At 42.8% G+C, this 24684-nt stretch overlaps 1 protein-coding gene and 1 pseudogene across 1 annotated transcript in view; one reads left to right on the forward strand and one right to left on the reverse strand.

Moving 5' to 3' along the window:
- The window catches only part of DOCK6 (dedicator of cytokinesis 6), a 92574-nt gene that overhangs the window by 40612 nt on the left and 27278 nt on the right, over positions 1–24684 (reverse strand). The window contains exons 7-19 of the mRNA XM_032210498.1: positions 24120–24205; positions 22862–22928; positions 21232–21381; positions 19952–20032; positions 18447–18603; positions 17577–17701; positions 13313–13406; positions 11550–11712; positions 8506–8623; positions 7097–7167; positions 4440–4578; positions 3159–3260; positions 1683–1769 (exon numbers count right to left, since the gene is read on the reverse strand). Of these exons, the coding sequence (XP_032066389.1) occupies positions 1683–1769; positions 3159–3260; positions 4440–4578; positions 7097–7167; positions 8506–8623; positions 11550–11712; positions 13313–13406; positions 17577–17701; positions 18447–18603; positions 19952–20032; positions 21232–21381; positions 22862–22928; positions 24120–24205 (1440 nt within the window). The remainder of the gene's footprint in view (positions 1–1682; positions 1770–3158; positions 3261–4439; positions 4579–7096; positions 7168–8505; positions 8624–11549; positions 11713–13312; positions 13407–17576; positions 17702–18446; positions 18604–19951; positions 20033–21231; positions 21382–22861; positions 22929–24119; positions 24206–24684) is intronic.
- Positions 14677–14752, forward strand: LOC116505116 (annotated as a pseudogene).

Raw genomic sequence — 24684 nt, forward strand, 5'->3', positions numbered from 1 at the left:
ATCTATATGTGTGTGTATGTACATATACATGCATACATACAAACATACATACATACATGCAGTACATACATAGAGTACATACATGTTCAGAGACTACAATTGGTCCAGAATGCAGCCGCGCAAGCAATATTGGGTGTACCTAGATACACCCACATTACACCTATCCTCCGCGAGCTGCACTGGCTCCCTATTGGTCTCCGAACATGCTTCAAGGTGCTGGTTATCACCTTTAAAGCCCTACATGGCCTAGGACCCGGATATCTGCGAGACTGTCTTCTGCCACATACCTCCCAGCGCCCAATAAGATCTCACAGGGTGGGCCTTCTCCAGGTGCCGTTGACTACACAATGTTACCTGGCGGCTCCTCGGGGGAGGGCCTTCTCTGTAGCTGCCCCGGCCCTATGGAACGATCTACCCCCAGAGATCCAGACCCTCCCCACTCTCTCGGCCTTCCGAAAGTCTGTTAAGACCTGGCTGTTCCGGCAGGCCTGGGGCTGCTAATCTTTGATTGAGCGTCAGCCCCACTAAGATCAAGTGCATGTTGTGTCCTTTTTAATTTGCTTGTCTTGTATTTTTAACTTTTTTAATTTTTAAATTGTTTTTGATGTGAGCCGCCCGGAGTCCTTTGGGATTGGACGGCATACAAATCCATTAAAACCTTAAACCTTAAACATACATACATACATACATAATTACAGAGGTTACTTTTCCCCTTAGATCTAAACTTCCACCAATCCTGGAGCCTTTAATTATAGAAGGGGAGCCGCACTTTGAAATCCTGGAAATTCTAGATTCCCATAAGCATAAGGGGACCCTTCAGTACTTACTGGCCTGGAAAGACTTCCAAAGAGCTCAGAATGAATGGGTTGACCATCGGCACATTAGAGCCCGAAACTCATCAAACGCTTCCATAATAAATATCCTGAAAAACCCAAATGACGTTTCTCTTGTTTTACGTTTCTTCTCTCCCTGTTTGTTTTATTATACTCTCCAGGACTAACGTTTCTGTTCAGGAGGGGTGGCATGTCAGGTCCACCATTGTGTCCTGCCATTCTGTTGGGAGGGGTGGGGAGGAGGCTTGCTGGCATTTTCACATGCTTTTGCTTGTGAAAATGCCAGCATAACTGTTTGGGAATTAGGGAGGGGGGTTGTTTTTGGAGACAGAGCACACTCCCTTCCCAGCTGGTCCCAGCCTGGTTCCAAGGCCGTCCTGCCCTGAGGGTAAACTGTTATTTGCCTGGTACATTCAGTGTTCTCAAAACAACCTGGCAGCATCCTATTGGTCAAGGGGCTTGCTTTGCGCGGGACTTTTCAAATGCCTCCTTGCTTTCCTGCAATCACTTTCTCTCAGTAAAAGCTCTTTTGATTCAACTTCATGGATTCGATAGTCTTACTTTCCCGAGGGACCAGCTGGGGCAGGTCCTTACAATTTTGCCTAATAGGCTGCCAAAAAAGAAATACATTATGAATTTGGAAACATGTTTGGCATGTATTTTGTAAAAAGAAAATTAATTTATATGTGGACTGAGATTTCTGTTTTAGATTTGGAGGGGGCAAAAACAATGCAAAAAACTAACGCAAACTCCGAGTTGAAAAACAACTTGACTACGCAACTAAGTGTTGGTTTGTTCTTTGTTTTCCTGGGGCAACGTGGAAGATCAACCACTGATTTATCTTCTCACCTGGGTGTGGACAGAGGAGACAGCCAGAACTTCCACACTGAAGACCGCTTTGTGATTATCCACCCACTTCATGCCAGGTAGCGGCACCTACAGAGAAGCAACCCAGGAAAAGATTGATAAACAAATGCATGGAAAGTCTAGTAGTCATTGTGAAATAGGCTACAATTCTGAAAAAAATGAAAAAAAAATCCTGGCACAAATTAGCAATAGCAATAGCAGTTAGACTTATATATCGCTTCATAGGGCTTTCAGCCCTCTCTAAGCGGTTTACAGAGTCAGCATATCGCCCCCAACAACAATCCGGGTCCTCATTTTACCCACCTCGGAAGGATGGAAGGCTGAGTCAACCTTGAGCCGGTGAGATTAGAACCGCTGAACTGCAGATAACAGTCAGCTGAAGTGGCCTGCAGTCCTGCACCCTAACCACTGCGCCACCCCGGCTCTAGATAGATAGATAGCTGATAGATAGATAGATAGATAGATAGATAGATGATAGATAGATAGATAGATAGATAGATAGATAGATAGATAGATAGATAGATAAGAGATATGGATGAATGGATGGACAGACAGACAGAGATATAGAGATAGATAGATAGTTAGATAGATAGATAAGATAGATAGATAGATAGATAGATAGATAGATAGATAGATAGATAGATAGATAGATAGATAGATAGCAATAGCAGTTAGACTTATATACCACTTCATAGGGCTTTCAGCCCTCTCTAAGCGGTTTACAGAGTCAGCATATTGCCCCCAACAACAATCCGGGTCCTCATTTCACCCACCTCGGAAGGATGGAAGGCTGAGTCAACCTTGAGCCGGTGAGATTAGAACCGCTGAACTGCAGATAACAGTCAGCTGAAGTGGCCTACAGTACTGCACCCTAACCACTGCGCCACCCCGGCTCTAGATAGATAGATGATAGATAGATAGATAGATAGATAGATAGATAGATAGATAGATAGATAGATAGATAGATAGATAGATAGATAGATAAGAGATATGGATGAATGGATGGACAGACAGACAGAGATATAGAGATAGATAGATAGTTAGATAGATAGATAAGATAGATAGATAGATAGATAGATAGATAGATAGATAGATAGATAGATAGATAGATAGATAGATAGATAGCAATAGCAGTTAGACTTATATACCGCTTCATAGGGCTTTCAGCCCTCTCTAAGCGGTTGAGAAACACTGCATTAGTAGATTGAACTGAAAGTCAGTCTTTGCAAAAATTACCCACCTTGGAAGGATGGAAGGCTGAGTCAACCTTTGAGCCGGTGAGATTAGAACCGCCGAACTGCAGAACTGCAGTCAGCTGAAGTGGCCTGTACCCTAACCACTGCGCCACCTGAGAGGGGGGGGGGCAGTGGGGCTAGGAAGTGGGAAAGGAGGCATCTTTCACAAGGCCGCCTAGGTAAGGAAAGGCTCTCTAGGAAAACGAAGCCGCTGCTTACTTACATCAGGGGTGAGCACGGAGTAGCTGGGGGGAGGCTTGTCGAGTGACACCGGCAGGCAAAACTGCCCCGTTCTCAGCCGTCCGTGTTGCATGAGAGGAATCCACTAGGAAGAGAAGACGGACAGAGTTAAGTCCTTGCTGGTTGGCATATTCCCCGGCCACTTTCCCTCTGCAACCCAACCCTCTCCTCTTTCTGTCCCACAGATCAGTTTTGTTAAGAAAAAGACCGACAATCACACACAGAACATAGAACAATTTCATTTCATTTATTGAATTTCTATGCCGCCCAATCCCGGAGGACTCCGGGCGGCTTACAGAAATGAAAAAAAGAATTAAAAAGAATTATTAAAAACAATGGGACACAACAAAGTTTAAAAAAAGGAACACAACAGACACCCAATCAGGAGGGGGCTGGACCCCCATCAAGGGGTCAACAGCCCCAGGCCTGCCGGAAAAGCTAGGTTTTAATGGCTTTGCGAAAGGCCATGAGAGTGGGTAGGGTCCGGATCTCCGGGGGCAGCTCATTCCATAGGGCCGGAGCGGCAACAGAGAAGGCCCTACTCCTAGGCACCGCCAGCCGGCATTGTTCCGCTGAAGGCACCCCGAGAAGGCCCATCCTGTGTGATCTTATTACAAAAGGATTACAAAAGGATTCTTCTTCTCCAACCATCCCACTTTCCATATTTAAGGCAATTTACTATTGGTATTGACAACAGTAAATTCCACTGAGCAACATTTGGAAGGGCATCCTTATTTGCCCCATATTACAACCTTCCTTGCCACAGTTATTAAGGGAATTACTTCGATCGTTAACTTAATAACATGGCTGTTACTAACTGAATCTGGTTTCCCGTTGACTTTGTCAGAAGATCACAAAAGGTGATCATGTGATCCCAGGGTATTCCACGTGTCATAAATATGAGCATCTGAATTTTGATCATGCTGTGATGGTCTAAGTGTGAAAAATGGCCGTAAGTCATTTTTTTCCAATGCTGTTGTAACTTTGAATGGCCACTGAACAAATGGTTGTAAGTTGAGGAGTGTCTGTAAAGGGCATTCCAGGAAAACTGGTCAAATATAAATACTGTATATATAATGACAGATCATACTCTTGATTCCTGCACGAATTTATGGATAGTCTTAAAGCAGGGGATTCTCCCTGTCCCTTTATCTGAGTTTCTTTGCAATGGAGGATAGTGGAAATTTAAACTGGGGGCCCTTTACAATGAATCACAGTTCCCCACCTTGTACCCACATAACTCTGCATTTCTTTTCAAACTCACGGTGTAACCAACAGGAGTCTCCAGAGGTGTGTTCTGCTTCTGTTGACAGCTAATGTGATAAAAGGTGAAAAGCAAGTGATGATTGTCTGTCAAGTTGGCTGGGATCTTCAGCTTGAACTCTTCATAGAACTCAGGTGACCTGTGGAGAGGGATGGTGGGAAGTTGCCATTCAACACAAAATTTCGCGTTTACATATTTGCGGTAAAGATCTACACAGGAAATCAAATACCGTTTTTCTGGCAAAGTTTGCATAGTTCAGTATAGACTAACCAAACAAGTATCTGTAAGCTATTTAGAGCCACCTGTTAGCAAAAGCAATAGCAGTTAGACTTATATACCGCTTCATAGGGCTTTCAGCCCTCTCTAAGCGGTTTACAGAGTCAGCATATCGCCCCCAACAACAATCCGGGTCCTCATTTCACCCACCTCGGAAGGATGGAAGGCTGAGTCAACCCTGAGCCGGTGAGATTTGAACAGCCGAACTGCAGAACTGCAGTCAGCTGAAGTAGCCTGCAGTGCTGCATTTAACCACTGCGCCACCTCGGCTCCTTCTGTTCTGACCTAGGCTTGCAGAGAACACATAAATCACAATCCTAGACCCCCCAAAACCCTCTTTTATTTATACAGCTGTAAATTATGACCATTGACAGTCTGCAAAGCTTCACAAACCGTCTGTGAAGGTTCCGACAGATGTCTCCCTTCCCCGCAGCCCTGGCATCCTTCCCTGCCTTCCACATGGCCTTCCCCGCGGTCCCCCACGCCTGCTTGCCTTCCAAGGTTGGCATCCAGCCCGGCCCGGCGGCCCTTGGTAGAAATGCTGTGCTGGTGCTGAGAGGGACCGTGGTGCTCTGGGACGGCAAGCAGACATCACAAAGCTGCTGCACATGCGCCTGCCCCGTTTCTGCAAAGGCAGAGGACACCCCCCCCCGGCTGCAGGGCGATCCAAAGAGGGTAGGGGGATGCTGCAGAAAAGGCTGCCTTCCACCCACACGTGGAACCGGCACGTGTCTCCTGTGCCGGCTCCACGACGGTTTGGGCTCGGGGTTCTGGAGAAAGGAGACTCGGCCAGGGTGCTGCTTCCCGCCAGCAAAGAAGCAGAGTGAGAGGCGCGGAAGCTGCTGGCGGGCAGGTGGGCTGGATGCCACTTTCCCTTCAGCCTGGGTGGTGGCACTTCATCTTGGCAAAGACCAGGTCACCGCATTTGTACTCACGCGGCCAGCCGGAGTGGGACATGGTGCAGGTGGACAGGCAACAAGCGAGCCGGGGCCGCCTTGCCCACCACCTCTGTGCGCTGCGCTTGGAAGGGGTCGCCGCCACTGCTGTCTCTGCCCTCCCTCCCTGGTTGGCTACCCTCCCAGAGGACCACCGCGGAACTGCTGTTCGCTTTCGTTCTTCCACCGCAAAATGAAAGCAACTGGCGCTGCACTAGAATTGCAGCGACCTGGTCTTCCCCAAGACGAAGCAGCACCACCCAGGTTGAAGGGAAAGCACCACGGGCTCTGTGATGGCATGGCCGGGCTTGGCCCACTCCCCATGTGAGGGGCTGCTGCCCACCCACCCGTTGGCAGCTCCAGCGCCTCTCGCTCCACTTCTTTGCTGGCGGGAAGCAGCGACACGGCCTTTCCTCCTAAGAGCCCTCTTAACCTTACACGGTAAAGATTGCTAACTGCTCGCATTCGTGAGAAGTCTTTCTTTACTGCGCAAGATGCTTCCCTGCATAAAGCAGCCGCGAGAGAGAAGCGGTGGAGCTGCCAGACTCAAGTAAGATGTTCAGGAAAATTTGGGGGCGGCGGGGGGACAGGTGAGATCCCCTTTCCCTTGCGCCCCCACCTCAATTCCCGAGACCAGCCATGTAAGGTTTTCCCTGCAAAGACAGGCCAAGAGATGCAACGGAGCTGCCAGATTCTGGTAAGATGCACGTCTCGTGGTGGGGCACAATTTGGGGGTGGCAGGTGGGGCAGGGGATGAGGTGTCTGGCATCCCGGACAGCGGCAAAGAAGTGCCCCAAGCACCGCCGGACTCTCCACCCCTCGGCCGCAGCTTGGCTGGATGTAAGCGAGTAAACGAGTCCTCCCGGGTGACCACAATCTTTCGGGCAGGAGAGTTGGGCCGGGGACTTGCTAGCCAGAGAGGGGCCCAGGCCGGCATCACTGCTTTCTCCAGGCACCGGAGCGGATGAAGGGCCCTGGGTGAGCTTTCCTCCGTTCTTCCCTCCCTGCTTGCACAGTTCAACACCTCCGCCTGCATTTTTTCCTATCTCAAACCCTTTTCTTCCCATTGCTCTCTCCCCCCCCCCCCCCCACACTCGCCCGCCGGATTTATAAACACAGTTGTGGCCTCCAGGCTGCAAAGTTGAATGCTTCAAATTGATTCCCTCTAGGAAACGTGTGGCTTTTCCACACCCTAAATCCTCTGGCAGTCTATTTTTGGGAGTTTTTCCCATCTCTTCCCCCCTCCCTCCGTCGGAGTCCCACAAATTTTCGTCACAGTTTAGGTAGGTGTGGCTTGGTGGTGGTGGGTCATGTGACTGAGTGTGCGTGAGTGATGTCAAGTTGGCCACGCCCACTCAGCCACATCCCTCCTCCACCTACCCACACCCACAGAACCAGTAGTAAAAAAAATTTAAACCCACCCCTGCTTCAATTCTTACTACTCACTTGTTATGATACACAACAGCTGTGTAAGCCTCTTTGGCAAACTCACTGCAACTTGATTTCCCAAAGATAACCTGGAGCATAAGGAGAAACAAAAACAGTATCAGTAAGGAGCACAGAGCATGAAACTCATCTGGCCAAGGGAGGGAGCATGAGAGATAAACAAGCACTTAGAAAGGCCACATGATTTTCACTATTTGCTCACAAATACCACATATACCAATTTACAGAGTCAACATATTGCCTTCCAACAATCTGGGTCCTCATTTGACCCACCTTGGAAGGCTGAGTTGACCTTGAGCCGGTGAGACTCGAACTGCTGCTAACTGCCAGCAGTTCAATTCTCACCGGCCCAAGATCAACTCAGCCTTCCATCCTACCGAGGTCGGTCAAATGAGGACCCAGATTGTTGGAGCTATAAAGTATTATGAAGCAGTATATAAGTCTAAGCGCTATTGTTATTGCTATATTTCAATACTTTCCATTCTGGCACTTCTGGGAACGGATTATTCAAGGCCAGAAATACCATGAGGATAACCTACTGCTATTCAAGTATTTTCAATTGCTATTATAACATTCTCATTTACAATCAAGGCAACAAAACCCAATACTTTCCCAGCTCTACTAAGAAACACAGACATGGCCTTTCAGACACTCTCCCTTAAGAACTTTCATAAACCCTGGCTGCAGATTCAGGCTCTGTAACATGATTGAAACCATGAACAAGTTGCTATTTTGCAGGATCATTTCTTAAGGAAAACTGAATTGAATGCATCTGAAGCAAATTCCTGCTGGCAGCGAACAGGTCATTCTCCCTTAAATTGGTTACCCAGCACGATTTCTTCTGAGATTATCAAACTTTTTGGCAGGTCATCCTGTAGTGCAGTGGTTCCCAAACTTGGCAACTTTAAGACTTGTGGACTTCAACTCCCAGAATTCTCCAGCCAGCTCTGCTCTGCTGGCTGGAGAATTCTGGGAGTTGAAGTCCACAAGTCTTAAAGTTGCCAAGTTTGGGAACCACTGCTGTAGTGATAAACCCTGACTGGCTATTAAATTGGCTGGCAAGCAGCAGACAACCTTTAGTATAAAAACCCAGCCCATGGTTTGAATATTAAATCTGCTTCAGATATAGTACAATTGTCATATGGGAAAACTTAGGACTTTTGAGTTTCTTTTCTAAACTCAAAATCCCTACACTTTTTAAAATGGAAATAGAAATTATAGGAATATAGGTTGTGGGTCTTGTCATAAATGAAGCCCCTCACCCACCCTAAATGGGGAGAGATCAAAGGTGAAAACTGATTCAAGAGAGAATATTTGGGGCAATCTCTTCTGGGGCGCCCTTCTGCTCCACAATCCAGTGGTGGATGAAAAGAGGCAGGAGAAAGCAGCTGAGGGAGGGTCTCACTCACGGGAAGGGCTTGGCTAGGATCCTCTCCAGCCATAAACTGCAGTTTCACTGCAATGTTTCGCACCGAGCCTTGGCGGCTGCTGAAATTCAGGCTCTGTGGATAAACGTAGAGTAGATTCCTGGGGGGGGGAAAAAGAGAAGAAAAATGTTTGTCACAAGAGGAGAAAGGAGGAATGTATATTCTTGAAGCCGTAGAAGCAGAAAACGTTTTCTTCCAAATCAGAATGTTTTCGCATTGAATGCCCCTGTTCCGCTGCTAGCTTTGCTGTTTTTCAGAATTATCCCATTATTCTTTGCTTCCCAAGTTTTTTCATTTCTCCTCTCAATCTTTTATGTGCTCACAATAACACATAGTCAGTTCTTCTTGATATTTTTGTGGCTTCTTCTGCACCCGTCATTCTTTATACTTCTGTAAATATCTGGATTCTTCTAAACCTGGTTATATGTGCCTTTCATAATTAGGAGATGCTGTTTTGAGAATAAGGATCCATACACTTTAGAATAAGTTAGCAATAGCAATAGCAATAGCAGTTAGACTTATATGCCGCTTCATAGGGCTTTCAGCCCTCTCTAAGCGGTTTACAGAGTCAGCATATCGCCTCCAACAACAATCCGGGTCCTCATTTCACCCACCTCGGAAGGATGGAAGGCTGAGTCAACCTTGAGCCGGTGAGATTTGAACCGCTGAACTGCAGATAACAGTCAGCTGAAGTGGCCTGCAGTGCTGCACCCTAACCACTGATAAGATAGATAGATAGATAGTTAAGAGATATGGATAGATAGATAGATAGATAGATAGATAGATAGATAGATAGATAGACAGACAGACAGACAGACAGACAGACAGACAGACAGACAGACAGACAGACAGACAGACAGACAGACAGACGGATAGAGATATAGAGATAGATAGATAGATAGATAGATAGATAGATAGATAGATAGATAGATAGATAGATAGATAGATGATAGATAGCAATAGCAATAGCAGTTCGACTTCTATACCGCTTCATAGGGCTTTCAGCCCTCTCTAAGCGGTTTACAGAGTCAGCATATTGCCCCCAACAACAATCTGGGTCCTCATTTCACCCACCTCGGAAGGATGGAAGGCTGAGTCAACCCTGAGCCGGTGAGATTTGAACAGCCGAACTGCAGAACTGCAGTCCGCTGAAGTGGCCTGCAGTGCTGCATTTAACCACTGCGCCAAGCAACATACAGCTAAGTTTCAGCAATGACAATCACAGCTGCTTCAATCTTATAAGCTTCTTTTCAGCTTACCCAGATCTCTTTTAAGGTGATGCCTGATTTAACAGTCTGTGCAGCAGAGGTTTTAGGGCAAGGATTAAAGTTGTCTCAGTTATTAGCTGGCATTTCTTCAGTACCAAGAGCATTATAGGGATATACTGGTCAGCTGTAGCAATTCCACCCCAATTCTCCCCAATTCTCACAGCTCTTCTTCAGTGAACCCACTTATTTCACTAGCAAAGCTGATGGAGAGAATAAACAGGGTATCTGCTCTAGATACAAGAGCTTTCTGGCATGCTTTTCCTTTTCTAGAGACCCAGTTTGCAATTGCAATTTAATCAGTGACACCGTAAGACCTTGCCAGGCATATTAGAAAGCATCCACATAGCAATAGCAATAGCAGTAGACTTATATACCGCTTCATAGGGCTTCCAGCCCTCTCTAAGCGGTTTACAGAGAGTCAGCAAATTGCCCCCAACAATCTGGGTCCACATGAACAAAGCTCTTTCCTAAGAAGGCTTGCCTTAGAAGAATGGATGGGGGAAAGGACTGAGGGACGTCAGTCTATGGAAAGTAAGTAGAGGACATGCAGTGAAAGAAGTGAAAGTTCTTCAGTGTTTGGGGTCTCAAGTGCTACAGTCCAACAGCAGAGACAGAGAAACACTTCTGTGAGAACCAATCTCTTCTCTCCCTGAAGGCCCACGGGCAACAACAGAATTTCACCATCTGGTTCTTACTGGAAGCAGCCAAGCAGCAGATGGCTGGACAGGGGGAAAAAGCTGCTCTGGATTCAAGAAACAGGCGAGACAGGAGGAAAAGATATTCCTTCGGGAGGATACTATTACACCTATCAAGTGATGTGACCAATGACCCTGGCAGAGGTAACTGGCTGCCATATGGAACAACAGATTGTGAAAGTAAAGTCTCAGATCACTGACAAAGGAGATATTCATCTCCTATTGACTATTTTACAGTGGTTCCCAAACTTGGCAACTTTAAGACTTGTGGACTTCAACTCCCAGAATTCTCCAGCCAGCTCTGCTGGCTGGAGAATTCTGGGAGTTGAAGTCCACAAGTCTTAAAGTTGCCAAGTTTGGGAACCACTGGACTATTATAACAAACATGAGGTTATATTTAACAAGACCTATCCTCCCTATTCTATAAAGGCTGGACAGTTATACCTGCCCAATGCAACTTCATATGCCCCTTTTCAGATGAAGAACCACAGAGGACTGAATGGGGTGATTTGAACCCTGAACAAATGTACATTGCAGTTAAGTATGACTATCCCTGTAGCCATAGAGGTGAACGAGTAAGAGATCAGCAGAAGAAAGTAATCCAGATAGACAATCAGCATATTTATCCCTGTGGATTTCATTATGCTGGTTGATGGCAGAGACATCATCATACGAGCCATGGCGGCACAGTGGTTAAATGCAGTATTGCAGGCTATTTCTGGCAACTGCCAGAAATTCGGCAGTTCGAGTCTCACTGGCTCAAAGTCAGCCTTCCATCCTTCCAAGGTCAGTAAAATGAGGAGCCAGATTGTCGGGGACAATGTGGTGACTTGTAAACTGCTTAGAGGGGGTTGTGGAGCACTATGAAGTGGTGTATAAGTACTATTAGGTTCTCCTGCAGACTTTTAAATAAGGATTATATTTTAACACACAAAATGGAAAAAGGAGAAAGGAGGAAAGCCTTTTCTTGAAAGTTTCAAGTAAGAAAGTAAGAAAACACCCCAAAGAGAGCTTCTTTCCTCTCAGGGAACTATCCTTGCAATTTCACAAGATGTGTGCTCACCGATATGCCGTATGAGGGATGTAGACTTCTCCAACTGGGAATCCAAGGATCTCCTTGGTGGGCCGGACACGCAAATCAGGGTAAGGCTGGACATGCAACAGTTCAGGTGAGAGGCAATAATGAGGATTTTCTGGCACTGGTGAAATATCAATCTTGAATTGAGCTGTGATGCAAAAACAAGAGGAATATAGGAATGATTTACTGTACATACAGAGCAACATGTCTATCCATGCATCAAGCACCAGGAGTGACCATGGACAGCTGGACGATGGGGGGATACTGGAATCCATCTTTATCCCATGTGAAGCCATTCTGAAGCTGAAGGACGAGCACTAGAAGGTGCTGGAGCAAGAGCCAGACCCCTGGAAGTCAACAGCAGATATAGAATTGACCCTACACACACAGATTTTTTTTTAATATACTTTTTTATTTTCCATTTTCATGACATACAATCACATGTATACTATTACATAGCCAATATCCTATTGTGTTAAGTAGTAATTACATCAGTTCCTCTTGTCGTCAACGCCCAGAAAGATAAAAACCCATGATTAGCTCTTCTGCTCTCCATACACCTCTTTCTTCTACCTCTCTCCTACCTCCTTCCTTCCCTCCATCATCCTTTCCTGCTCTACTTCCCCTTCCTTTCTCCTTCTCCTACATTCCACTCCACCTTATCCTCCTCATCTTCCCCCCTTACCCTCTCTCCTATCCCTCTCTTCCATCTCTCTTCTACCTTCTGTTTCCCACTCTTCCTCTCATTGGTGTATTTCCGCTTCTGAGCAAACACCAATCTATATTAATGGTATTTATGCTATCAATATACTTAACATATCCTAGTTTTAAAGAGAAAAAAAAAAAAGAGAAGACAGTATACATGTGGAATCATATTACATTAAAATCTAACACCCCTCGTCAACATAGAGATCTTCATGTACAATGTAAGGTATAATAGGCTTTGTTTTGTAATAGTATTTCCACACTATAACAAAACAAAGCATATTATATCTTGGCATTGAGCAGGGAGATCTATGAGTGAAGAGTCAAGGGAATTCTGAGCGCCATCCATAGAGTAGTGGGATTTAGATGACAAAAATCATTGCCTGAGATGGGTGGACATAGAAAATGAATGAATGAATTGAACAAACAAACAAACTAACAAATAAACGCAGTGACTCTGCATGGCCGATAGCTTCAGCCGATGTTTTGTGGATGGGTGCCTGCATAGTCAATTTGGAAAGAGAAGTAATTTGGTCTAGTCACCAAATTGGCACCAGGCTAGAAAGCGAGAGACAGTGAGTTTTAATCTGGTATAGGCCCTACATGGCCTAAGACCTGGATATCTATGAGACCGTCTTCTGCCACACACCTCCCAGCGTCCAATAAGATCACACAGGATGGGCCTTCTCCAGGTGCCGTCGACTAGACAATGTCGTCTGGCGGCTCCTCGGGGGAGGGCCTTCTCTGTAGCTGCCCCGGCCCTATGGAACGAACTCCCCGCAGGGATCCGGACCCTCCCCACTCTCTCGGCCTTCCGAAAGTCTACTAAGACCTGGCTGTTCCGGCAGGCCTGGAGCTGTTGACCTCATGAACGAGGTCCAGCCCCACTAAGGTTGAGTGCATGATGTGTCTTTTTAATTTGTTTTCTCTCTATTTTAAATTTTTTAGTATTTTTTTTTTAGAATTATTTTATGTAAGCCGCCCGGAGTCCTTCGGGATTGGGCAGCATATAAATTTATTAAACTTTGAACTTTGAACTTTACCTGTAACTGGACGGAGTCTTCTCAGGACAGAAGATGGGCGCCTCATATCTGCTAGGAATTTATACAAGTCCTCATCACTGAGACGATCGCCTTCCTGACAAAGAAGGTGACAATGAAGAGAGACAGAAGATGAAGAAGGTGGCATTCACCAGTGTAGTGAATAAAGCCTCTTATGAGTGTCCTCTATTACATCCACAAATGTCTATGCAGAGTTTCAGTATTCAAAAATCAAGACAGACAACATGCCAAGACTCTCATCCTTCAAATCTGGTTTGTACTGAAAACAGCCTAATGCTGTGATGGCGAACCTATGGCGTATGTGCCAGATCTGGCACATAGAGCCCTCTTGGTGTGCACGCATGCACGCCATCACCCCAGCCCAGCTCCAATCGCATTTCTCCCATCACATTTCACTCAATCAATTCCAACTTCTCGTAAAAGTAAAGATCTCGAGAAGTTGGAATTGATTGAATGAACTTTTTCACAATGGGGGAGGCAGCGTCCCGTCCTCCTCCTGAAGCCCATTACCACATGAAGCCACAATGCGACCCATGTGGCTCTTGCACCTCTCTGCGGTGCCTCCCTGTCATGGCAGAGGGATGGAAGAGCTGTCACCCTCTTGCGGTGGTAGCAATGGGTGGAGCACCCCTGATCTTGCCTTTGTGTGGCAACAGCATTCCACCTTGCTGTTGCTGCCAGCAAAGACAGCTGGGAGAGAACTGTGGGGGCGGATATTTGGGGTGGGGGGGCATTCCCCAATCCTGGCCTTCCTCCTCCCTTGATGGCAAGGCCAAGAGGAAGAAGGGGGCAGCGTGGCAAAGCGCTCCCCTCTCCCAGCCAAACTCTGAGCACAAAAGCTCGGGGGGGGGGGGGCTGACCCAATAGAAGCGCCCCCATTGGTGAGTCGGACGGTGGAGAGACCTGGCCCTGCTCTCGCAGCAAGACACTGTTCAGCACTCCAGATGTGAACTGCCCCCTTTGAGATGCGCTATGCCTTCGAGGAAGCCAGGCAGCGGTGGCTGGCTCCATTGGGTGTGTGTCTGTGTGTTATAGTTTATAAAAGACGGGGATGGGGAAAGGATGCCATTTCTTTCCCAAGGATCCAGGGAAAGTGGAATAAAAGTGTGTGTGTGTGTGTGTGTGTGTGTGTGTGTAAATAATACCCCGGGTAGCTTCAGCCACAAACAACAGCTGCTGTTATTTTTGCTGAGAGCTTCTAAGCTACATAGCATTATTTAATAAATACTAACAATAACGAACCATAATATGCAGGATTAAAGGAAGGAAGGTGAAATCAGAGGAGAGAGGAAGAAAGGAAGGAAGGAAGGAAGGAAGGAAGGAAGGGTGAAATCAGAGGAGGAGGAAAGAAGTATACAGAGAAGATTAGCAAGGCCCTTGTGCAAGGATGACACGCAAATTCGTGAAGTGTTAGTGTTAGTGTTAGTGTTAGTGTTAGTGTTAGGGAAGGGAAGGGAAGGGAAGGGAAGGGAAGGGAAGGAAGGAAGGAAGGAAGGAAGGAAGGAAGGGAGATGTGATGGTCCTCCAGAGCTACTGCACTATACTCCCATCATTCCTGAGTTGTGCTGTTAAAGAAATGCAGTGTTACCAGGGAGAAGTCAAGTTGTGAAAGAGTGACTGGAATTCCTCACAAAATCTCATTATTCAGGTTAAATTGCCATGTTGGCACTTCGTGATAAATAAATAGGGTTTGAGTTGCAGTTTGGGGCACTCGGTCCCTAAAACCGTGATGCCACAGGTGGCACGCAGAGCCATTTTTCCCTCTTTTTAAAAAACATTTTATTTTGTTTGTACAAACTTCACATCTTTGCAACACGTTACATTTTTTAAAATATCTGTTGTGATTCTTTTATCCATACAAGTAAATCTTTTATAACTATAACTTTATATATTTGTGCATTTACATGATTTCATACATTTTTTCCATTCTATATATAATATTCTCTATATTCTATATATAACAATTTTTACTATATTTAAGTTGTTTTGTATAATATTTATTTGGTATAGTCTATCTCATATTTCTATCCTTTAGTCATTTTCCGGTTTGGTAGTTATCTATTGATTTGTTGATCCTTCTTCCTTCCTTTTTTGCTTTCCTGCTTCCCCCCCTCCCTTCCTCTAGCCAATCGTACAATAAATCCCATACGGAGTAGCATTCAGATTCTTCTTTCTCTTTTAGTTCTTTCGTGAGCCTATCCATCTCTGCACATTCCAATATTTTTTTAATTACATTTTCTTCTGTTGGTGTATAATTATTTTTCCAGTTCTGAGCGAATGTAATTTTCGCTCCCGTAATTATGTGTAGAATTAAGTTTCTAATATTTTTTTCATAATTTCCTTTATAATCCCTAACAAAAATAATTCAGGTTTTAGTGCAATTTGATGTGTAGTAATCTTCTTTAGCCAATCTTTTATTTTTTTTCCAATACTTTTTCGCAGCTGTGCATGTCCACCACATATGGTAGTATATGTTCCATGTTGTTTGTTGCATTTCCAGTAGATAGGTGAACACTCTGGGAACATTTCCGCATTTCTCGCTGTGGAAGGTCCCATCTGTAGAACATCTTGTACATGTTCTCTCTATAAGCCGTTGCCATCGTTAATTTGTAGTTTATTTCCCAATTTTCTTCCCATTCCACCAATTCTATACTATACCCAAAATTTATCGCCCATCTTATCATCGTTTCTTTCACAGTTTCTTCTTCCATTTTGAATTTTAATAAGAAGTGATATATTTTTTTTAATCAATTTTTCTTCGGTTCTCTGTAAAATTTTATTCAGCTCTTGCGGCTCCTTATAAAATCCATCCCTTTCTCTGTCTTTCTTATACCTTGTCTGTATTTGTAAATAAAATCTTTACATCAATAATGGCAGAGTGAATTTTAAAAAATATTAAATGAAATCATTCACACAGACCAAAACAACTTCTTACCAAAATGCCAATTAAAAAATAATATGAAGATAATTATAAACACACTAGAATATTATGAAGAGAATCCGGGAAAACAAGTTGCACTGGTCTTTTTAGATGCCCAAAAGGCCTTTGATAACTTGAATTGGCATTTCATTATCACACAGTTAAAAATGATGTGATTTGGAGAAAAATTTATAAAAATGATAGAATCAATTTATTCGGCCCAGACAGCAAAAACAATAATAAATAGCGACACTACAGAAGAATTTAAAATATGGAAAGGAGTGAGACAGGGTTGTCCATTATTACTTTCATTATTTATACTAACACTGGAAGTTCTATTAACAGAAATTAGAAACAAGCAAGAAATAAAGGGATTAAAAATTAAAAAAAGAGGAATATAAAACACAGGCATTTGCGGACGATATGGTATTCATATTAGAGGGTCCAGTAAAATCAGGAACTAAATTAATTCAAAAAATAGAGGAATATGGTAAGATAGCGGGATGTAAAATTAATAAGAACAAAACGAAGATCATCATGAAGAATTTCACCAAAAAAACAGGAGCAAGAATTAGAGGGAAACATGGGAATGCAAATGGTAAAAAAAGTGAAATATTTAGGAATTTGGTTGACAGGGAAATGCTCAACAATTAAGGAAGATAATTATGTCATAATTAGGTCATAAAATGGGGCAAAACTCACTTAACAAATGTTCACTTAACAACAGAAAATTTCTATTGTGTGTGTTGTTCTGTGGTCTCAATCATGGGCATAAGTCAAGGACTACCTGTAGTACATTAGATTTTTTTCTAAAGTATGTAGACATCTGTAAAATAATAATATAACTCATATAGTTATACTGCTAGTTAATTAAAATCTAGCATTGCAAATTGATTAAACTTTTTAAAGAGATGTTAACTGTAATATTTTTAATGTTGATTAAACAGAATTTTTTAAAAACAGACAAATCCAGCATGCCAAGAGATATGGAGACAAGGGCATCTTAAAGGCTTTGCTTCTCCCAGCCACCTTCCTTTAAGACCTTGGCCCCATTCCGTTAAGCAAGAATGTTGTGTCCACCCCACTGACATATTTTCATTTTGGAAGCTACAAAAAAGTGATTTCTCCCTCTTTCATGGCAGACTAGTTATCCTTTTTTCCAGAAGAGATTCTGGAAGTCCGTGCTTCACTCACTTCACAGATGCATCAAGTGAGGAAACAAATAGTGCCATACAAACAGCCCCCCTGATTCTCTATCTGCATTCTCGCAGAAACGTTAAACCTACATGATGCTCTGGGTGAGGCTAATACAAAAAACATTCTAACCTGTTTGAAAAAATTGGTGATTGTGAGGGTGGCTGGACGGAAGTTGCTAAAGCTGCACATCTCCTCCCCAACACTCAGCCGTCCATAGGCTTTCCTCTTGCGCTCATTCCAGGTACCTTTGCGCTCTGCAAAAGGAGAGAGTGTTCAATAGGAAAGTCACGCATATATCCTCAGAGGTCATAAGCAAGAAATAACCCAACAGTTAGATATGTTACTATTATAATATTCGAATTCCTTATCTCCAGCACAGAAAGAAAGGGAATACCATATTTTTCAAAGATGGACCTTCCCCCCTGCAAAAGAGGGTGAAAATTTGGGTGCGTCCTATACACGGAATGTAGCCCCACCCACCCAACAGCCCCCACCCTTTGCCCTCTGCCTCCCAGCAATTTACCTCCTTACATCAAATGGGGAAATTGGGGCTTGAGGCAGCAATAGGCTATGGCAATCCTTGCAGCCTGAAACAGCTGATCATTGGGAGCCCGGTGCTGAAACTGAAAGTGAAACCGACTATTTGCTGCAAGAAGGCAAATTGGTGGGAAGTATAGGCAGATTTTTTTTTCTTGTGCTAATCAGGCTAAATTGGAACAAGCTGTTTGCTGCAAGGAGGTAAGTCAATAACTATAAATGCCTATAGAAAGTTCAAATTATTAGACTTATTTTTTAAAGACTGCTTTATTATTGTTCTAGACAACTTAACAAAATGAAGAAGCTTTTTAAAATAAATGCTTGATCTGAATAAATGCCCGCTCCTATCCTATCTTGGGGCCAAGACCTAAATACCAAAACAAATAGAACAGAACTCAATAAGAAATTATGATGCGAATGCAGATAATTCTTCTACGCTGAACCCAGCTTCAAATGACTAACCGTTTTCAGAGTCTGAAGCATCCCTCTCAAGGATCCCAGTAGTGCTAATTATGTTCATGAGGTGGATGGCAGTCCAGGCAAATGGCATGCGGTATCGCCCCAACCGGGTGCAAAATTGCTCTCCTGCCACTCGCAGCTTCTCCAACTTCTCCTTGTTCTGAAAGCACAAGCGGAAAACACCGTCACTGGGTTTCAATTCTAACTGTTTGATCCTTATCGCAGTTTTAACCAAACTGGTGCTCTGTAGGTGTAGCTGGGCTTCAGAAGGCAAAACGGCAGGAAATTCTGTGTTAGGAAAAACTGCCTAAATAATCATTCTGAATGGCAAACTATTGTTATCCCAGTGAAAATGACTGGAGGTAGGGGGAGTGATTCAGATGCAATTAAGCTAAATCAGTGGTTCCCAAACTTGGCAACTTTAAGACTTGTGGACTTCAACTTCCAGAATTCTCCAGCCAACTCTGCTCTGCTGGCTGGAGAATTCTGGAAGTTGAAGTCCACAAGTCTTAAAGTTGCCAAGTTTGGGAACCACTGAGCTAAATTAACAGATCCTACATAACAAATGATCCATTTTCAAAATACACCCCCCCCCCCAAATCAAAACCCTGGCAGAGCAAGCTACTATTACATGCAGTAAACCTCACACTCACACTAATAATGTTACCAAGCCTGGAATGAAATGTCTGCAATAAACCCCCAAACTCAGAGAACCAAGAATTCCATAGTTAAGGTGACCAGACGTCCCGATTTTCACGGGACAGTCACGATTTTCTACAATTTGTCCCGGGTCCCGCTATCATTATCAAAATGTCCTGATTTTTCATTTTTAATTTTGGCCCCTTCTCGCTCACTCACTTGCTCCCCCATTTTTGCCACGTTGCAGCTCGCTTATAAGCCCATTATACCACCTTTCTTGCCACAGTTCTTAAGTGAATAACTGCAGCTGGTATTTTGTATTTTGGATAGAATCTTTTTTTAAATAGTCTGCTGCGACTGAACACGTTTTTTTCTACGGTAAATAAAGTGTGGACATCAGAAAAATCACAATTAAGTGTTGAGATTTTGAAAGCCGTTTTATGTGTGAAATATAATTTAACGAATTCTTGTGAAAAATTTCATGACCTTTTAAACAACGACAGCAATCTACTAAAAAAAATTCACTCAAGTGAGAAATATGCCAAAGAATAAAATAATACTGTACATAATTTTTGTAAATATATTTAATAAATATAAGTGTAAATAAACGTATTATATTGTAAATTGTAGTTATGTTGAAATAAAAAAATATATTACAATACTATTTTAGCGCTGCATGAAAATTTTTGTTGCTCCATAAAAAATTTTTAATCAAGCCCCCCCCCCCCCCCCCCCGGTCAATTGTGTCCCTCTTTACCAATCTGAAAATCTGGTCACCTTATCCATAGTTCAACCCTGAACTACCTATGTTCTCTTCTATTAGAATTACAAACATAGCAGTCAGTTTATTTGTGCTGGATTTCATTTACCTTCAAAGCATCGCTTTCCTTCATAACCATGTAAGGTTCACAGCATTCACCGATGTCCCCTTGCTGTAGCACTTTCTCCAACTATAATGGAAGAGAAAACATATTACAAAATCTAACAGACATCCTGAAGAAATAATCTTAACAGACATCCTAAAGTTCCTAAGAATAAAATCAAGATATTTTGATCACCATCTCAAGTGTTAGCATTCCATGTAGAATTAAATCAGAGTCCAAGGCAAAACGATCCTTGAAGTTCCAATTTAATAAATCAGACATCTTAGCACATTGCTATGGAAATCCCAATTCTGGAAATTACATCAGAATCCCACCCAGTTAAAAGTTCATGATCTTCTCCCCACAACCACAATCCATCACATGGTCCAATCTTCTTCTTCCATGCTGGCATCTACACCCAGCTGCTTCCGGTCAGGTGTAAAAGTGCGGAGACAAAGGATGACCTTGGTCTTCTAGAAAAGAATGACAACAATACATTCCACAATCCTACTGCTGTCTATTCCCCCCTCCCAACTACTACACTAATGAAACAGCATAATGAAATAAGAGAAAGTGTGGCAGGCCAAAGATCCTAACAGGAATATTATTGCCGGCCTGATATCAAGTGTTATTCATTACAAGACAAGAAAGTCAACTTTTAATGACGTTGAAAACCAAAACTGAAACTAGTCCTACATTCAGAAATGGCTTTTTTCAATACTAGGGGAATAAATCTGGAATGAAAAGTGTGAATTAACATCTCAATGCCAAATGTTTTTGAGAACTGGAAAGTCAAAATCAAACTGATTTAAGAAAATGCATCTCTTTTCCTTACATTTTAAAGACAGGGAGCATGGCATATCAGAGGAGGTGCGTGCATCTTTTACTTTCTACTTAACAAAAAAAGGTTTTTTTTTTGTCTGCTGCTGCTCTTAGGGAATAATTAGAAGAACAGGGGAGATGTTTCCTAGGAAAGTACATTGTATGGCTAGCTAATCTATTTGACTTTCTATTTTCTGAGCAGATAAAAAGAGTCTCTCCTCTCCATACAAATAATTGGAGGAAACTAAAGCTGCATCCTGTTGACTTTATTGAGATCCATCAGTTTCAGAGAATCAAACTTTATTGAGATCCATTAGTTTCAGAGACTCCAAAATACATGCTTTCTTCACAGTTGCAGAAACATTGATCCTATTTTGCATTCATGTAAAATAAGGGTATATATAGTCATCTTTTCTCTCCAGCATTTGTTGGAATGGCTATTAAAAAAACAACAAAGATCTCACCTTGATCACCAGGAATATTTCTGGAGAAGGATGTGTAAGAGAGAACACAGCTGAGCGAGCTAGTGTGGAGATGGCAGGATGAGTGCTGTGAGTTCGGAGAAGGGATTTCATATGTTCCGAATTGAGATCAAAATAAAAATTTTCAGAGATCTACAAAATAGAGAGAAGGGCAGCAGTCAAAAAATGCTATCAAAATCTCATGACCTTCACAGCAATCAGAACAATACAAAAGTCAATATCTCAGTATCCAGATAAGAGAAACTTTTAACTGCAACTCTGGTGAACACAATATTGAAATCTGGCTTATTCTTAGTACAGTGGTTCCCAAACTTGGCAACTTTAAGACTTGTGGACCTCAACTCCCAGAATTCTCCAGCCAGCAGAGCTGGCTGGAGAATTCTGGGAGTTGAAGTCCACAAGTCTTAAAGTTGCCAAGTTTGGGAACCACTGTCTTAGTAGATACTTGGGTCTACTCTTAATATAACAACAGGGGAACACAAGCAATTCCCTTTGTTTTCTGCTAGATCTGCTTAATATTCAGAGGATGTTTTAGCATAGGAAGAAATAATGGGTTTGGCCTTGGAGTTACGTTTGTTTCCTGTGCCCTGCCTAGAGCAACAGGAATAGCCAGTGGCATTCAGCCAGATGAAATGTTTGCATTTGTCTTTCTTATTTTAACCATTGCAGATACTTCAGGTGCCCATTTTCTCACTCAACCTTTCTCAAGCCATGAACAATGATCAATTTGATGAGGAAATTAAAGGATGCTAAGGATGCCCAAAACTCAGTAAGACTTAAGGCACATATTTTGCCCTTCAACGTGGGAAAACCAGAAGTGAAAATTCTACCACAATTATATTGGTGATCTCACATTTTGTAGGACTATGGAAATCTCAAATGGGTTTTTTGAGACTACGTTTGATTAGCAGGTCAGGGACCTATACATTATTTAGTGATTTCAGAAAAATTATTACAACAAGAAATAATACATCACATTGAATAAAAAAAAAATCAAAACTATTTTAATGGGAAGCCCAGTAGGGCTGGAGAGCAGTTGAAGAAAGAAAGAAACATGGATGATAAAATTAGCAGGACATGGAGCCCACTAAGTTTCTTATTGTGTCTGAAGTCACTGGGAATTTGAAAGGCGATCAAATAAGATACAATCTACAAGGAAGGAAAGTTCTCTGTTCTCTGCTATTTCCCGTGCATCATCTACTTAGATCAGATGATCCATCCTTCATTCTTTGAAATTCGTAATTGAAAAAAGGATCTTAGGGAACTTGATGCTTGAAACTAAAGAGAAAAACTCTCTCTTTCAAAAGTCTGGATGTTTCTGCTTCTCCATGAGAAGATAGGAAATATAAATAGCTACAGATTTAGGGGAAGAAATGAACCTACATCATGTTGTCTTAAGAAAGTGCTAATTAGCCATCCATCTTGCATGATTCTTCAGAGCAATCCAGTTAATGCTCTCCACATCTATCAAATTAGGATATCAGAAAGAACACAATATAAAATCTGCAACTAACTGCCAAGGCCATTCTGGTGTGCTTAACTGGCGGGTTATCTTTCAGTCAGAACTTGCACTTCTTCTCATTACCCAAGAGGAATCAGAAACAAGAAGTACCTTCTTCTTTTCTTTCACATCGTAAAGTGCCAGTGATCCAAAGATGGGTTCAACTTCTATTTCAAACCTAATCCATGGAAAGGATTATGAAAGGAAAGACATTGCAAAAAGTTGAGTATCTTGTTCTGCTCTAGAAAATACAATGGTTAAGAATCTGGAGCTCTACATCAAAAGAATTCATGAACAATCATTAATCATGAACAATCAATCCCATTGACACTCCTCTATCCATGATAAGCAAAATATGACCGGTTTCTTTTAATACCTCATTTAAATGAAACAAGATGCTCACCTGCCATTGGATAAATGAACTTTTCTTATATTAAGTACTGGTACCTCTTAGAAATCCCAAGATAAATCTCCCTACAAAGCATTTTCACACTATTTTGTTTCTTTATTATGGTGGACTTTGATGCATCAAAGAAACATGATGCATCAAAGAAACAAAAATTATCCCATTTCTCCTCTCTCACAGCTGAGGTCCTCAGAGTATGAATCAGAACTAGCGATAATTTTTCATAAAGCGTTCTTCCACCATTTCCTTATCAAATACTTCAACAAGATTTCAATGCAGTTTACTATTAAACAAGTATAGATGGTTTTAAGATAAATTGGATTTCTACCAAAGAGAGGCTTTTGCAGTCATCTGACAATGGAAATCTGTAGATAGTCAAGTTGTGGGAAATCCCACACAACATTCAGAAGTTAATGACTGTTCAAACTTGAGAAGAGTAGTAATGGAGTGGGGTAACATCTTGCATTTCCCCACATTCAATCAAAATCCATTAGAGGGGGAAATGTCTTCTGACTGGTCATACCAGGAAGTCTCCTTCTGTCTCCATCTTAAGTATCTGGGCAGTACAAATTGCATTTCAGCGCATCAGTTTGGCAGGCTGGGCTGCCAGGAGCATGCAGTGTCCAATGCTCAGGAATATGAATCCAAACCCAAAGTAACCTCTTCTCAGATAACTCTGCCGTCTGCCTGTTTGCAATGTATCACAGAAGTCTGCTGTGTTAACCGCACTGAGTGATAATGTAGCTCCTTCACACTATGGCAGCAAATGCACACATGTGCATCCTCCAGCAAAACCAGTACATGTGAAGCTGTACCTTGGATGCCACCTTCTGGCCCCCTTTCTTGCACAGCACCATTAAGCAAAAACAAGTGTTTTAAAAAAAACCCATTTTATTCTACATTCAATCATTTTTTTCTACCTGGCATTTGGCAGTTCTATGTTGCCAAGAAATTGTGACTTACTTCAGAGACAAGCATTTGACTAAGATCCTCTGCCCGAACTGCTCCTTTGGAATATCTGGGATGCTGCACCGTTCTATGGCCTCTTCCTGGGAAGCCAAAGTAACATATATCATGGACCCAATTGTGAGAGATGGAGACTTTGAAAGCTCATAAAAGATTAGGTTGTTATTCTGTATTAGCCTTTGCATTTATTTGAACAACATTCCAAAATTTCTCCTCCTTTATTTGCTTAGGTCATTTATTTCCCTTGAAAGAGGGCAAACCATGTTTATCAGATTTATTTTTCAAGCATCTCACTGCTTTTGAAATGCGGTGCTTCATTGTGGCCTACTTAAAACTTCTGCTTGGAGTTATAGCTTCTCCTACTGGCTTAAGTGCTCTCCCCCACCCTCCTTGTTCGCTTGACCCCTTTAACTATGACTGATAGCTTTCAGTGTTCTTGGTGCCAGGCATTACATATTAAATTGCCATTTTATAGCTTTACTTGAGCAACTCTCATACTGGTGCACTATGAATGTGCGCTAGCCGACCTCAAACAATGGGTCATCCATTTAGAACTGCAACC

This window comes from Thamnophis elegans, chromosome 2, assembly GCF_009769535.1.
Source record: "Thamnophis elegans isolate rThaEle1 chromosome 2, rThaEle1.pri, whole genome shotgun sequence".
Taxonomy (NCBI): Eukaryota; Metazoa; Chordata; class Lepidosauria; order Squamata; family Colubridae; genus Thamnophis; species Thamnophis elegans.